Source organism: Antechinus flavipes, chromosome 4 (assembly GCF_016432865.1).
Source record: "Antechinus flavipes isolate AdamAnt ecotype Samford, QLD, Australia chromosome 4, AdamAnt_v2, whole genome shotgun sequence".
NCBI lineage: Eukaryota > Metazoa > Chordata > Mammalia > Dasyuromorphia > Dasyuridae > Antechinus > Antechinus flavipes.
This window is the reverse complement of record NC_067401.1, coordinates 187,325,439-187,338,728: the sequence shown is the minus strand read 5'-3', so window position 1 is coordinate 187,338,728 and position 13,290 is coordinate 187,325,439. Positions and strand designations below refer to the sequence as shown.

The 13,290-nt window shown below is 44.5% G+C and overlaps 1 protein-coding gene and 1 long non-coding RNA gene across 5 annotated transcripts in view; one reads left to right on the top strand and one right to left on the bottom strand.

Moving 5' to 3' along the window:
- Nucleotides 1–342: 342 nt before the first annotated feature.
- NYAP1 (neuronal tyrosine phosphorylated phosphoinositide-3-kinase adaptor 1) lies at nt 343–10,952 on the top strand. 3 transcript variants are annotated; one of them, XM_051995996.1, is made up of 7 exons: nt 343–463; nt 2,231–2,376; nt 4,458–4,804; nt 5,417–6,931; nt 7,881–8,105; nt 8,472–8,572; nt 9,887–10,952. In XM_051995996.1, exons 2-7 carry the CDS (start codon nt 2,309–2,311, stop codon nt 10,136–10,138), a joined length of 2,508 nt encoding a protein of 835 aa, XP_051851956.1. In that variant the 5' UTR covers nt 343–463; nt 2,231–2,308; the 3' UTR covers nt 10,139–10,952. The 3 variants fall into 3 exon arrangements, with proteins under 3 accessions (XP_051851956.1, XP_051851957.1, XP_051851955.1); XM_051995997.1 differs by having other exon boundaries at nt 8,463–8,572; nt 9,923–10,950; XM_051995995.1 differs by having other exon boundaries at nt 8,463–8,572; nt 9,887–10,942.
- LOC127560984 (uncharacterized) overlaps nt 10,719–13,290 on the bottom strand; it is a 59,789-nt gene continuing 57,217 nt past the window's right edge. For both annotated transcript variants that reach the window (XR_007953442.1, XR_007953443.1), the window contains one exon: nt 10,719–11,559. This is a non-coding gene — a long non-coding RNA (uncharacterized LOC127560984). The remainder of the gene's footprint in view (nt 11,560–13,290) is intronic.

The window sequence follows — 13,290 nt, the reverse complement described above, 5'->3', positions numbered from 1 at the left end:
CCGAAGCGCAGCCGGAGGTGATCGGGGTTTAGGACCAGAAATTTCAGCTCCCGGCTCGCAGAGGAACAGGGTCAATCTAAGACCCTGTTAGAGAAGGAGCGATGTGCTAGCTCCGGCGGCAGCGGCGGCGGGGCTGTCACTGCTCGCAGTCCGGGGGCTTCTCTTTTCCCCATCTTCTTGGCATCTTTCATCATTTTCCCATTTACTCTCCGCCACAGCCTGCTTCAGTCTCCCCGGGAGCCCTGGATGTCTTTAGCTCTCTCCCAGCTTCCCTAGTCCTCTTGGAGGGGTGGGTTTGAGGGCCAGGGGCGGGTCTGAAGGCGGACCTGGAGGCGGAGCTGTCTCTGCGGCAGGCCCGAGCTCCGCTCCCCCCCTGATCTGTCTCTCTCTCTCCCTTCCTCCCTCCTCCTCCTCCTGCTCCGGGCTCCGCCCGGCATGGGGGGGCTAGCGCCTGGCAGGCCAGGTATGCGGGAAATGGGGAAACTGGGGGGACTTGGTTGGAAAGGGGGGGCGTTGGAGGAAGTGGTGCTGAGAGGCACAAGGGATCCAGGCAAGGGGAGAGGTGGAAGAGGACATGGGAACCACGGGGCTAAGGGGATGAGGCAGGCCAAGTCCAGAAAATCCGGGGAGATAGAGGGATGCAAGGAAAGAGGCCCCAGGGTGAGCCAGGAGAATGGAGATGGCGAGGGATGTGATTGTTCGGGAGAACGGGGGTAGTGTCAGGCTAGGTTTGAAGGTGGGCACTGAGTGGGAGATATCTGGAACCAGTGACTGAACCTGAAGACAACTCCCGCCCGCCTCCCACTCCGAGAGCTTCTCTCCCCTTCCCCCACTTCACCTCCCCCCCACCCCCTCCGCCAGTGATGCTTCGGGGGTGAGCCAACATTTAGAACTGATAGAGAAGGGCTTGTCCGAATCCAGAGACTAAGGTTGGAAGAAGACTGAAGCCAGGGCTTGTAAGTCAGGGGATTTGATACCAAGAAGGTGATAGAACAGACAAGAAACAGCAGCAGGGCCAGGCCCTAGCCCAAACACTGGAAGGAAGAGAGGTGTGTGTATGTATATGTCTATATGTGTGTGTTGGGGGTGGGAGGTGGGGACAGTCCATTATTTAATCAGGTGCTGGATGACTATCTTGGATTAAGAAGAATGATTGTTCCATGACTCAGTCTCCCTTTCCTCCTCCCAGATGCTAGGAACTTGACTGAACCTCCACCCCCTACCCCCATAAAAAAAAAAAAAAAAAAGATTGTAAACTTACACCTATAATGCACTAAGCATTAACTTCTCTGTTTCAGTCTGTCTGATTCTGGGTATATGATTAATATGGATGTCTCAGTGTTTGTATGTCTGTGGTCTGTGGGTGTGTCTGTGGTGTTTATGTCTGTGGGTGCATCTGTCTCTGGATCTGTTTACCTGTGTATACGTCCATATAGCTAGATTCATCAGTATATCTGCCTCTGTAGTGTATTTTATTAATATGAAATATTTAAGATAAAAATAGGCCTGCCTCATACATAGTCTATGTTATATATGTAAATCTATATAGAATATCCTTGTATTTTGTCACTATGTGTTTTTGCATACTTGGAGATCTGAAGTATTTATCCATATGCCTCTGCTAGTCTGTTTTTGTTTTTTTCTATCTTTTTTTTGGTGGGCCCAAGTTCTTTTTAACCCTAGCATCTTTTTTAAATTTTTTTTTCATCTTAACATGACATTAACCTTTGTCTCAACTTCCTCATCTATAAAATGGGATAGTATAGTACTTACCTCACAGGGATATGGTGAGGATAAAATGGGATAATATATATAATGTATTTTGCCATCTTTAGAGTGCTATAAAATGTTTGTTAGTAATATATAAACTGGTTTGCATATGTTAAAGCACTATGTAACAGTTATTACTGGATTAACTCATCTTTTTTAATGGTTCAGATAGAACTGGACCAAGGACAACTTGTCATACTGTTATTACTCATATCTCACATTCTGTGGATTATTGTCCAAATTGTTAAAATGACCATTTTGCAATTGATTAAGAATATCAGGATGTCAATTCATCTTTCTAGACTCACTGAAAGCATCTTCCAAGAGCAGACCGGACAACGACAGAGATGACATATTAGTCCTATTTCCACATGGTTTGAATTTCTGCTAGGTCTTTAACATTACCACTCCCACAACTATCACTACTGCTAATACTACTGTTATTTTTTCCCCAACCAAGTTGATCCAGGACCCAGGGAGGGGCTCCCCCCAGGCCTGGTGGTGCTGAGCAGAGTCTCACATCTTCTTGTCTTACGACATGAACCTGCTCTACCGAAAAACCAAGCTGGAGTGGAGACAGCACAAAGAGGAGGAGGCCAAAAGGAGGTAAGATCATAAATTATGTTAATTTTCTCTCCTCTCATTTCCTTTTCTTAGTGTCAACTTAGTTGCAGGCAACTCCTTTCTATCTTACTTTCTCATTTATGAACTATTGTTCTAAAGCTTATATGAAAAGCACAATCCCACATTCTAAACTTTTTTCTGGTCCTCATTATTCCACTTTTATGTATCTAAAGTACTCCATCCTGTGATTTCCCTTACTGAATGGAGAACTGTTTTTGTTCTACCATTCCCAAATACTATCCCCTTATCAATCCTCTTCTACCATCCCCAGATACCTTTAGTATAAATTCCTTTCTATTTTCCCTATCTTCTCCTTCCTCACCCCTATTCTACTTGCCAGTACCTTTTCTATTCTTTATAATCTGATCTCAGATAAAGAAGTCCAACAAAAAAAGAGCTGGGGCAAACAGCTCTCTTATCTCATAGGGTCCAAGGAGGGAAGTCATATGAATGAGGGAATCTTTTGATTTCTTTCCCTTTTTCTTGATCTGGGAAAAGTTAAGGAATGAGGAAAGAAGTAGAAGAAATGGAAGATGAGAGGACATAGTTGCATCAAAATCATTGAAATCTAACTTAAGATCAGATTTAAAAATTTTTTTAATTCAATTTTATTTTCTATTATGAATTTTCTTTCCCACCTCTTCCTCCCTTACTCTATTGAGAAAGCAAGAAAAATAAAAGCCACTGCAAACATGTATAGTCAAAACAAATTCTCACATTAGCCATGTCCAAAAAAAAAGAAAAAATATACCTCTGTCTGCACTATAAGTCTAATACTTCTCTATTTGGAGATAAGTAGACTGTTTCATAGGTTCATAGATCTAGAGCTGGAAGGACCCTAAAGTCTTTCTAGTCTAACTCCCTTATTTGATAAGAAAACTGAACAGAGAGGTTGAGATATTTGTCCATATTTATAACAGTATTGAATAACAGATTTTTTTTTTTAATTGAGGCAATTGGGATTAAGTGACTTGCCCAGGGTCACACAGCAAGGAAATGTTAAGTATCTGAGCAGATTATTTTTTTGAGAGGCAAAAATTCTTGAAGGACTAAATCCCTTCAGATTGCACTAATATCTGTTCTCATATAATTCTTTGCCTTCTGCTGTAGCTTTCTTGCTCTCACACTCCTCCCCTTCCTCTCCCACTAAGTTATCATTCCTGATCTTCCTCCCTTTGACTCCCTTCACTTTCCCCCTCAGTGGCTAAACTATCTTTGAGAAGCCTGAGTCAGATCCATGGCCTCATTATCCCTCCTACCCCTCCTTACTGTGGGACTTAATGCTGTTAATTAGATTAATCAGAGCTATCACTGCAGAGATCTCCTCTTAATGAAAGGTTAGTAGACAGGGCCCTAATCAGAGATCCCATCTTACAACAATCCTCTAGTTTCCACCTCCCCAACATTCTTTTCTCCTCTCCCCGACAGATGCACAGAGACTGAATGGAGAGGGCAAATAAATTGTGAGCTCAGAGAGGGAGTAAGGCAGAAGAAAAGAATCTTAAGGGCTGGGGCTGACTAAGGAGGAAGTAGATGGGAAGCATAGTGGAAGAGTAAGCCATCAGGACTGTGTGCATGTTCTAAGCATGAAGCAAGGCCAGAGGCAGATATGAAACCTTAGATACTGAATCTAGATGTGTGTCATTCGTGCTTTCCTCTGTGAGAAATGTGCTTGACATCAGATTTTTGCAGTTCTTCATCATGCAAATGCTGTTTGAAATACGGGGCCCAAATAGATCAAGGGATAATTAAGACGCCTTGTCTTTGTACCCTCAAAACCCTATCCCTTTATCTTATTCTTTTGTCTTTAATGCTGAAGCCTTGAAGCCTCTCTGACCTTTAGTTTTTGTGCTTCTGGTGTCCTTTTCCATGCTCTCTATACTAATCCTCATTCCTCACCTGCTGCCTGCAGCATATCCACACCCACACTATCCCACAACACTCTGGGAAGAGAAGAGGTAGCTTTAGGGGAAGCCTGCCTGACCTGATGACTGTCCCGGCCTCTCTCATTTTTCTCTGCTTCTCTTCTGCCTTTCCTTTCTTTTGCCCACCCCTTCCCTTAGTACAAGTAAGGAAGTGGGACCTGCAGGTCCTTCAGGGCCAGGGCCTGGGGTTCGTGCACGAGACGTCTCTTCGCTTCGACGCTCTCTCAGGATGGGCTTCATGACCATGCCTGCTTCCCAGGAGCATGTCCCTCACCCCTGCCGTAGTGCCATGGCTCCCCGCTCCCTCTCCTGCCATTCGGTGGGGAGCATGGAGAGTAGTGGGAGCACTACTGGTGGAGGTGGGAGCAGTGGAGTTGGGGGAGATGTTGGAGCCCGGAGGCCACCTGTGAAGCCCCGGAGACATCCCAGCACCAAACTCAGCATGGCTGCAAGTGGGGCTGAGGTACCTTCCAGCAAGAAAGCAGGTAAGACCCTCTTTCCCTCCTCACCCCATGATACTTCCTTCTCCTTAATTCAGCAGGGTTTTCCATCAAGGAAAAAAAAGTCCATTTTGGGTTTGGGAGATTCCATTTTGGCACCAAGGGAAATGGAAGGTTTCATTTTTAGGATGAATAAGAGAGTCCATCTAATCTCTTATAGAGCCAGAAGAAACCACAAAGGCCATCTGGTACAATGTCCTGACTTTACAGATGAGGGAATTTGAAGTCCAGAGTGGTTAAATTACTTGCTCAATACCACGCAAGCAGTAGGTATTAGAGGTAGGATTTGAATGCAAATCCTCTGACTCCAAAAATATAACTTTTCATTGAACTGAAATGAGCTATTCCTATAGACAGGAGAATCTATCTTAGAAATCAGTGTTAAGAGTTAGGGAATGAATTGTCGAAGTAGATCTAGAAACTGTAGGCTTTCTGACGTTCATAAAAAGGATAGAAGTTTGACAAAAAATTGATTGATTAGAATTATGGGTTAGGGGAGATGGGAGGGAAAAGGGGGACAGTGTGCCCCAAAAGGAGATAATTCTTCTAGGTCAGTCTTATTTCAGCCTCTGCTTTTTCTTTCTGGGACTAACTCAGGTTCTCAGAAGCCAGGTCCTGAAGGCCGTGAGTCTAGCCGGAAAATCCCTCCTCAGAAGCCAAAGCGCAGTCCCAACACCCAGCTCTCTGTCTCTTTTGATGAGTCCTGCTCAATGGCTCCTACTTCTCGAGTTGGGGCCCTGCCCCTGCAGCGACACAGCCGGGGGGGAAGGGGGGTAGGTGAACATGATTTGAGCTCACAGGATGAAGAACCTGTCTACATCGAAATGGTGGGTGATGTCTTCCAGGGTGGCGGAGGGAGTAGTGGAAGAAGTAGTGGAGGCCCAGCAGGTGCCTCTGTTGGAGGAGGGGGAACGGGCCCCCCAACTGGCCCAGACTCTGACTCTGAGGAGAGTGAGGCCATATATGAAGAAATGAAATACCCACTCCCTGAAGATGTAGCAGAAGGCCGGGCCAATGGAGCCCCCCCAACAGCTGCTGTTTCTCCATTGCATCACACTCATTCTCATCATTCCCACCGTCGTCCAGCTTCTGCCCTCCAGAGCAGGCAGAATGGGGCTTCTACTAAGATTTCCCCTTGTGAAATTCCACCACCTTTTCCCAACCTTCTCCAGCACCGTCCCCCACTTCTTGCCTTCCCCCAAGCCAAGCCTGCTACCCGGACTCCGGGGGATGGGGTCTCTAGGTTGCCAGTTCTCTGTCACACCAAGGAGCCGACCGTCCCTGTCCCAGCTCTCCAAGTGCCTGGACGGGATCAAGAGACAACCCCAACCCCGCCTCCTGCTGCCAATTTGCTGCTACTAGGGCCCTCTGGTCGGGCACGGAGCCATTCAACACCACTGCCCCCTCAGGGCTCTGGTCAGCCTCGAGGGGAGAAGGAAAGGGAGATTCCTAATTCTCATAGTATGATCTGTACCAAGGCAGCAGGAGCACCAGCATCTTCCCCTACCCCAGCCATGTTGCTCCCAGGACCCCCCAAGGACAAAGCTGTGTCTTATACAATGGTATATTCAGCCGTCAAGGTGACAACACACTCTGTGCTACCAACTGGCCCATCTCTGGGGGGTGGGGAGCCGAAGACAGAGAAGGAAATCTCAGTCCTTCACGGGATGCTTTGTGCTAGTTCCAGGCCAGTACCTACTGGGAAAGCTGCCCCCCACAGTGGACCCGGAATACTTCACCACCGGAGCTGCCTGGCTTCTCCCCACAGCCTTTCTGATCCTACAACTACCCCCCTTTGTCCCCTCTGGACTTATCCAGCCACAGCTGGTCTCAAGAGACCCCCAGCCTATGAGAGCCTGAAGGCAGGGGGCTTGCTGTCTAAGGGCTGTGGGGTTGGGGCTCCTGCTCCCATGGTCAAGATCCAGCTCCAGGACCAGGGTACCAGTGGGAGTGCATTTGCTAGCATCTCCTGTGCTCATGTCATTGCCAGTTCAGGGACACCAGAGGAGGAAGAGCAGGAGGAGGAGGAGGTGGGAACAACGACATTTGGGGCGGGCTGGGCCCTGCAGAGAAAAGTCCTGTACAGAGGGAGGAAAGCAAAGGACTTGGAGAGTGAGTTGGGAGGTGGGGAGGAGGGAGGGAAGATATGGAAGAGGTGGGAGTAGGGAGGGAAGGGAGGTTTTCAGGTTGGGGCTGGAGGAGGATATAGAGGGATTGAGTTTGAGGAGGGTCAGTTAGAAGCTACTCTCCACTCCTTCTGAATTCAAGAGGGAAATACCTAGCTAAGAATCAGAACATCAGGCTAAGGGGATGGGACAAAAAGGCTAGAGAAGGCCACTGGAACAGAGAGATGGGGATGGGGATTGAGAGAGCACTAAAGGGAGAATTTAGAGCTAGAGTGAGCTAAAAATGTTGTCATTTGGGGGCAACTTCCCCCCTCCCCTCCAACCCCAGACACTCCACTTGCCTTCTGGGAGATGTTAAGGGGGAAGGGACCCTGTGTGTGTTCATGGATTCTGAGCCAAACACAGCTGCCTCCCAGCTGTTACCATGACAACCTACCCAGACAGGAGGGGGAAGAGAGGTAGGCCCCTGCCGTTACCTAGCAACTTAATCTTCCACCAGGCCTACTTCTGGGAACTTGGATTCAAGCTTGCCCTGGTACCCCTTAAACCAATATTTACCTACCCCTTCCTGCAGTCCTAGTCCCCCTAGTCCTTGGTCCTCTAACTCAGAGAGGGGCCAAAGATGATAGAGAGATGCTGAAAAATAGAATAGTTTGGGGCTGGGGATGGGAAGAAAAGCATCCTATTTCCTTCCCAGAGGGTCCTAGAAGATATTTCTGACAAATGAAGAGGTGGGCTTAAAAACTGCAAATAGAAGTAACAATTTTTGTGATTCTGAATAAAAGAATATGTGGGAAGGAAAGGAAGGGGAAAAGAAAAATAATTTCTGTTGCTTCTGATATAACCCTTCCTTCCACATTCCCTCCTGGGCTTTATGTTTCTGGGCCCTTGATATGTGTCCATGGGATCTGATATCTCCTAATTTCCCCCAACAGAGTCTGTAGAAGGTGTACGGGCCTGGAATGGTAGTGGAGAAGCTCCAAGCAAAGCAGAAAAAGAGGAGAAGGGATTCCTCTCATCAGGCATTCCTGTGCGAAGCCAGGGGGCAGAGGGCCTGCTGGCCAGGTCTCATCACAGTGGGGACCAGGCTGGAGGAGGAGGAAGCCGAACAGGACTTAGCATGCCCTGCCAAACCTTCCCTGCCTGCCACCGCAATGGAGGTGAGGTTCCCTTCCTTTTTTTTCTCAGTCACACCTATATACCCTTCACCCTCTAAAACAGATGCTCACTGACTTGGGGAAAATGGGGGGGGGGGCGGGGAAGAAATGGGGTAGGGGGTAAGAACCATCCAGCTCAGTGGAATGGGAGTAATGATTTTTTTCTGAAAAATATAGCTATCTACATTTGCTCACATTACAAGCCTTTCATTTTTATTCTATGGCTCATCCCCAATTTCTATCCCCCATACCCTTGATGATCCTGAAAGTAGTATGGAAGATAAGAATAAGAAGATAGAAAGGGCTAAGGGATAAAAGGGCAGCCTATTTCCTCCCTTATTTCTTGTTCTCTTTCTGGAGACTTCACAGGAGGTTACCGCCTAGGGCGCTCAGCCTCTACCTCTGGGGTTCGCCATGCTGCTGTCCATACCCCAAGACCCTGCAGCCAGCCCAGGGAAATCCTCAGCCAGGTAAGGAGAAAGTTTGGTGCTCTTTTTAATAAAAATGGGTAGAAGCAACTGGGTGTCAAAGTTAGAATTATAGAAACAGTAGTTTTATATAACAGTGCACTGAACATGGAGTCAAGGAGACCTAAATTCAAATTCGACCTCAGACAAGTATGTGATCCTGGGCAAGTCACTTAACCCTGTTTGCCTAAGTTTTTCATCTTGAAAGTGAGCCGAAAAAGGAAATGGCAAACTACTCCAGTATCTTTGCCAAAAAGATACTGTCATAAAGAGAACATCAATGGCATGGCTGGCAGAATGGAGTTGCCTTGTCAGAATAGAAAATAGGAACCAGGGTGACAGGTGTTTAAGGAAGATAGAAAATTATAGTTGAGAGAATTTGAAGCCAGAGAAAAGAATATAAGGCTTTAGTGGGGAAAAAAGGAGCACAATTCAGGATCTTAGAGCTGTCAGGAATTTTAAAGATCATCTAGTTCAATCCCAAATTTTATAAGTGAGGAAATGAAAACCCAAAGAGTTGGACATTACTGGCTCAAAGATAGAAAATAGAAGAAAAAGAAGAAAATAGAAATATATATATATGTATTTTATTATTATTTTTTGCTGAGGTAATTGGGGTTAAGTGATTTGCCTAGGGTTATACAGCTAAGAAGTGTCTGAGATCAGATTTGAACTCATGTCCTCCTGACTTCAGGGCTTATGCTCTAGCTCTTGCACCACCTAGCTGCCTCCACCATTAATAATCTTAACTAGAGTCTTTGAAGCTAATCTGGATTCTACAATTTCAAAGGGATAAGAGAGTCCTAAAAAATGTACATCCATTTTGTTTCTAGTTCTTTATCACTACCCCCAAAAAAGTGCTGCTATTAATATGTTGGGACCTTTCTTTATCATTGATTGGCCACTTTGGGGTATGTAACCTGACAATGGGAACCTGGGTCAAAATGACATTTTAGTCATAAAATTTTTGGCATAATTCCAAATTGCAGTAATAGCTTACTTTTGTAAGCTTATAATAACTTTAAAAAGCTATTATAAGGAACTATAACATTGCTATATGACTTTGGACAAGTCCTCTCTCTTTACTGGGCCTCAGCTTCCTCATTTGTAAAATAATCTCTGATGCCTGATGTGTGTGTGTATATGTTGGGGATGGAGGAGGAGCATGTGTTTGGGTAGAAATTAAAGAAAAGATTTGAGAAAGGAGGTATCTTTTTTTCAGTACTAGGAATTCTGTGATTCTTGACGAGCCCTTTTTGTTTCTTCCTCCCTCCCCCAACCCATACTTGGTGATGGGGGTGGTGGGGAGGGACACAGACCCATCCTGCACTGCTGCTGCCTCTTCCCCCACAGCCAGTCCCAGAGAGGGATGGCAAGTTGCTGGAGGTGATCGAGAGAAAACGCTGCGTCTGCAAGGAGATTAAGGCAAGGCACCGGCCGGACCGGGGGCTCTGCAAGCAGGAAAGCATGCCCATCCTCCCCAGTTGGAGACGGGGGCCAGAACCCCGAAAAACTGGCACCCCTCCATGCCGCCGGCAGCAAACCGTCTTGTGGGATACTGCTATCTGAAAGGGGCAGGATTGGGGGGCAGATCCAGATAAGGACTAAGGGATAAACTAATGCCCAGTCTCCTCCTAGGATACCACCCTTTAAAGGGGGCCAAGTAATCATCTCCCACTAGGATTCTGCCTTGGGAAAGAGAAGCTTGGTCTCTCTGAAGGAGAGTCAGTAAGAACTGAAAGACAGTAAGAACAATTCACCCTCCCCCTCGACCACCAAGACCCTGGAGGCTAGGTGGAATGGTAGGGGATTGAGGAGTGGGCAGCTCCCTCAAACAACACCTACCTTCTGCCCCTTTGCTGGACTTTGGGGAAGAAAGGTAATACAGGAGCTGAAAGTGGAAGCCTTTGGCTGTTCCCTTCTTGTCAGAGCTATGGATTTCTCATCCAACAAGGATAGATGATAAAACTGGGAGGGAGGGAAAGGGCTGGTAAGAAAAGAGGGAGGTGGGGCATATAGTTCCAAAGGGGAAAAGAAAGGAACTACTTTATAGAGAAAGTGGGGAAAGGGAGGGGAGGTATTTATTTTATTTATTTATTTTTAATCTAGAGGAGGAAATCTATACCCCTCTTGTCCCTCTGCTGAAAAGGGGTTGGGGAACTGAGGTACTAAGGGAATCAAAGAAGCTTTCTTTCTCCTAAATCCCTAAATATCTCACCACTCAAGTCTCTCCCATAATCAGTATTTCTAGCTTGAGGGTAGAGCCAGGAATGGAAGAAGAGACTAGGAAAATGTGAAATTTGGTAGTGAAAGTGGCCTGCTCTCCAGAGTGAGGGGCTGGGGCCAGGGAGGGAAGAATGGTGGGAGTGGAGACAAATTGTAAGGGGGGGGTGGTGGTGGTATTTATTTAAATTATAAAGAGAAAACAAGAACTACCAGGAGCTTTTTTAAAATTATTATTCATTTTGTTCCAGAATAATATATTAAAAGAATAATGATCCTAGAACTGGCCTCATATGTTTAATGGCACCCTTGTTCTATATCTTATATTATTGCCATTGCTCTCCATCTTTGTCTTTGACTGGTAGAGCATTGAACCCCTGAAAGCAAGGGTTTTAAGTATGGAAAGTCAAAAGGAAAGTTGGAGCTTGGGATAGAGGAGAACTGGAATCCCACTGAGATCTGAGCCAAGACAATCAATTAAGTATATATTGAATACTTCCTACTCAAAAGTAATTTAATTCATTGAACATTTATTTATTAATTGTCCAGTATGTATTAAAGTTACATGTCAGGAAAAGCTTTCTAATAATTAGATCTATCTAAAAACATAATAGACTTCTTTGAGAGGTGATGAGTTCCCTCTCTTTGGAAGTCTTCAAGTAGAGGCTGGATAATTATTTCTTGAGCACATTATTACTGGTGGTCCTTTCAAGAATGGATGGGACTTGACTGTTGAGGTTCCTCCCTATTCTCATATGCTACGATTCCTAATGGTGAAAACAAAAATAAAATAAGAAACAATCAATACATATTAGAGTGGAAATAACACTGTACAGGGAATTAGGAAAATAACTGAATAAGAATTCTGGCCCTAGTATTTGTATGATTCAAGGGAAATTATTTAACCTCAATTAGCTAATCTGTAAAATAGGGACAATATACTATTTACATCCCAAAATTTTTGAAGAAAACTTTTTTTCAGTCTTCAATCAACTTCAAAAGAACTGTGATTTTATTGATGTGAATACTTCCTCCATTCTAGATTTAGTTTTCATGGATTGACTTCAGCTTTAGATAGATCAAGCTTCAAGTGCAAGCAAGACTCTCATGAAAATTTTATTTGGAAAGTAGATTTGAAGGAAAAGAAAACAAGACCAGATTTGTCAGCCTAGAAGAGAAAGTTAAAACAGAGCATTCAGAAGTTCTCTACTTGAGAGGGTCAAAGACTGAGTCTTGAAAAGTACCTCAATTAGGAAACAAAAGAAAGAAGATAAATCACAAAAAGAAATAGGAATAATGTGAATTAAGATCTAAAGAGAACAAGAAAGGGCATTTTTTTCAGGAAGGGATTTAAGATACTTCAATGGATCTGTTATCTCAATCAGATATCCCCCTCCAAATTTTCCAGATCATCACTAGTAGGAATAATGTCTTAGATTTCTGACTAAGGAAACAGACTAACTACCAAAAACTTATTCTAAACAACAAGAAAAAAAAACTTTCACCAATAACAAGGTAAAACAGTAAATAAATTACATGAGACAGAATAATGAGCAAGAAATCTTTCATCATAATATGTGCTGGGGACTCCTTTCCTATGCCATTTCCCCTTTTCAATCATTCATTCTCTTTTCCCCTTCTTGACCCCTTGGTGAACCAGTTTAATTCTATACTGTCTTTGTCTTTTGGATTCTCAGACCCCTTCTAATAATGCCATTTGTACTCTGCCAAGTTTCAATCTTGGATGATTCCCTCTATCTGTCCCCTTCTATACATGTGCTAGTAAATGAAGATAGAGAAAAATCACATAACTGTCCTGACTGTGTCCACTACAGATTTATGTTACATAACTTCATATAGACCCTCCTTTTTCGTGGGCAATCCTTCTACACCTTCCTTATAAACTTAATTTCCTTCTCTCTACAAAAGCTCTTCCAAACTTTTCTTTCCTCCTCAAACCTTTCATCCCTTCTTCTCCCATGTTATTTAAGTTGAAAACCTTACCTCATGTTTTACATTAAAAATTGAGGCTATTTTCTATGAACTTCCTCTTGGTCACTCTTCCTCACATCACTCAAATGCCTTCTGCCATTAATTTTTTCTTCATCCCTCACATAAAGGGCTTATCAAGGCCCACTCCACCTACACTACTGATCCTATTCCATCTCATCTTCTCCATCACATTGTCCCTTCAATATCCCCTTATTGTGTCATTTGTCTTCTGTCTTATGGCTCCTTTTCTATTATATACAAACATAGTTATCTTCACCCTCAAAAATACTCCCATGATTCTTCCATCCCCACTAACTTTTGTCCTATGCTCTTCATGGCCAAATTCCTTGAATGAGCCAATTTGGCACAATATGTACCTTCTCTTTCTCCTTTCACTTCTTAACCCCTTACAATCTGGCTTTTGACCTCATAATTTCATTGAAACTGGTCAGTTGCCAATGAAATCTTAATTGCCAAGTCTAGTGACTTTTTCTCTGGTTCTCAGT

Bases quoted from the DNA above. Each gene is read 5' to 3' on its own strand.
- NYAP1 (XM_051995995.1), top strand. From the start codon at position 2,309: ATGAACCTGCTCTACCGAAAAACCAAGCTGGAGTGGAGACAGCACAAA. The intron at 6,932-7,880 runs GTGAGTTGGGAG...TTCCCCCAACAG, and splicing joins GAAAGCAAAGGACTTGGAGA to AGTCTGTAGAAGGTGTACGG. The intron at 8,106-8,462 runs GTGAGGTTCCCT...CTCTTTCTGGAG, and splicing joins TGCCTGCCACCGCAATGGAG to ACTTCACAGGAGGTTACCGC.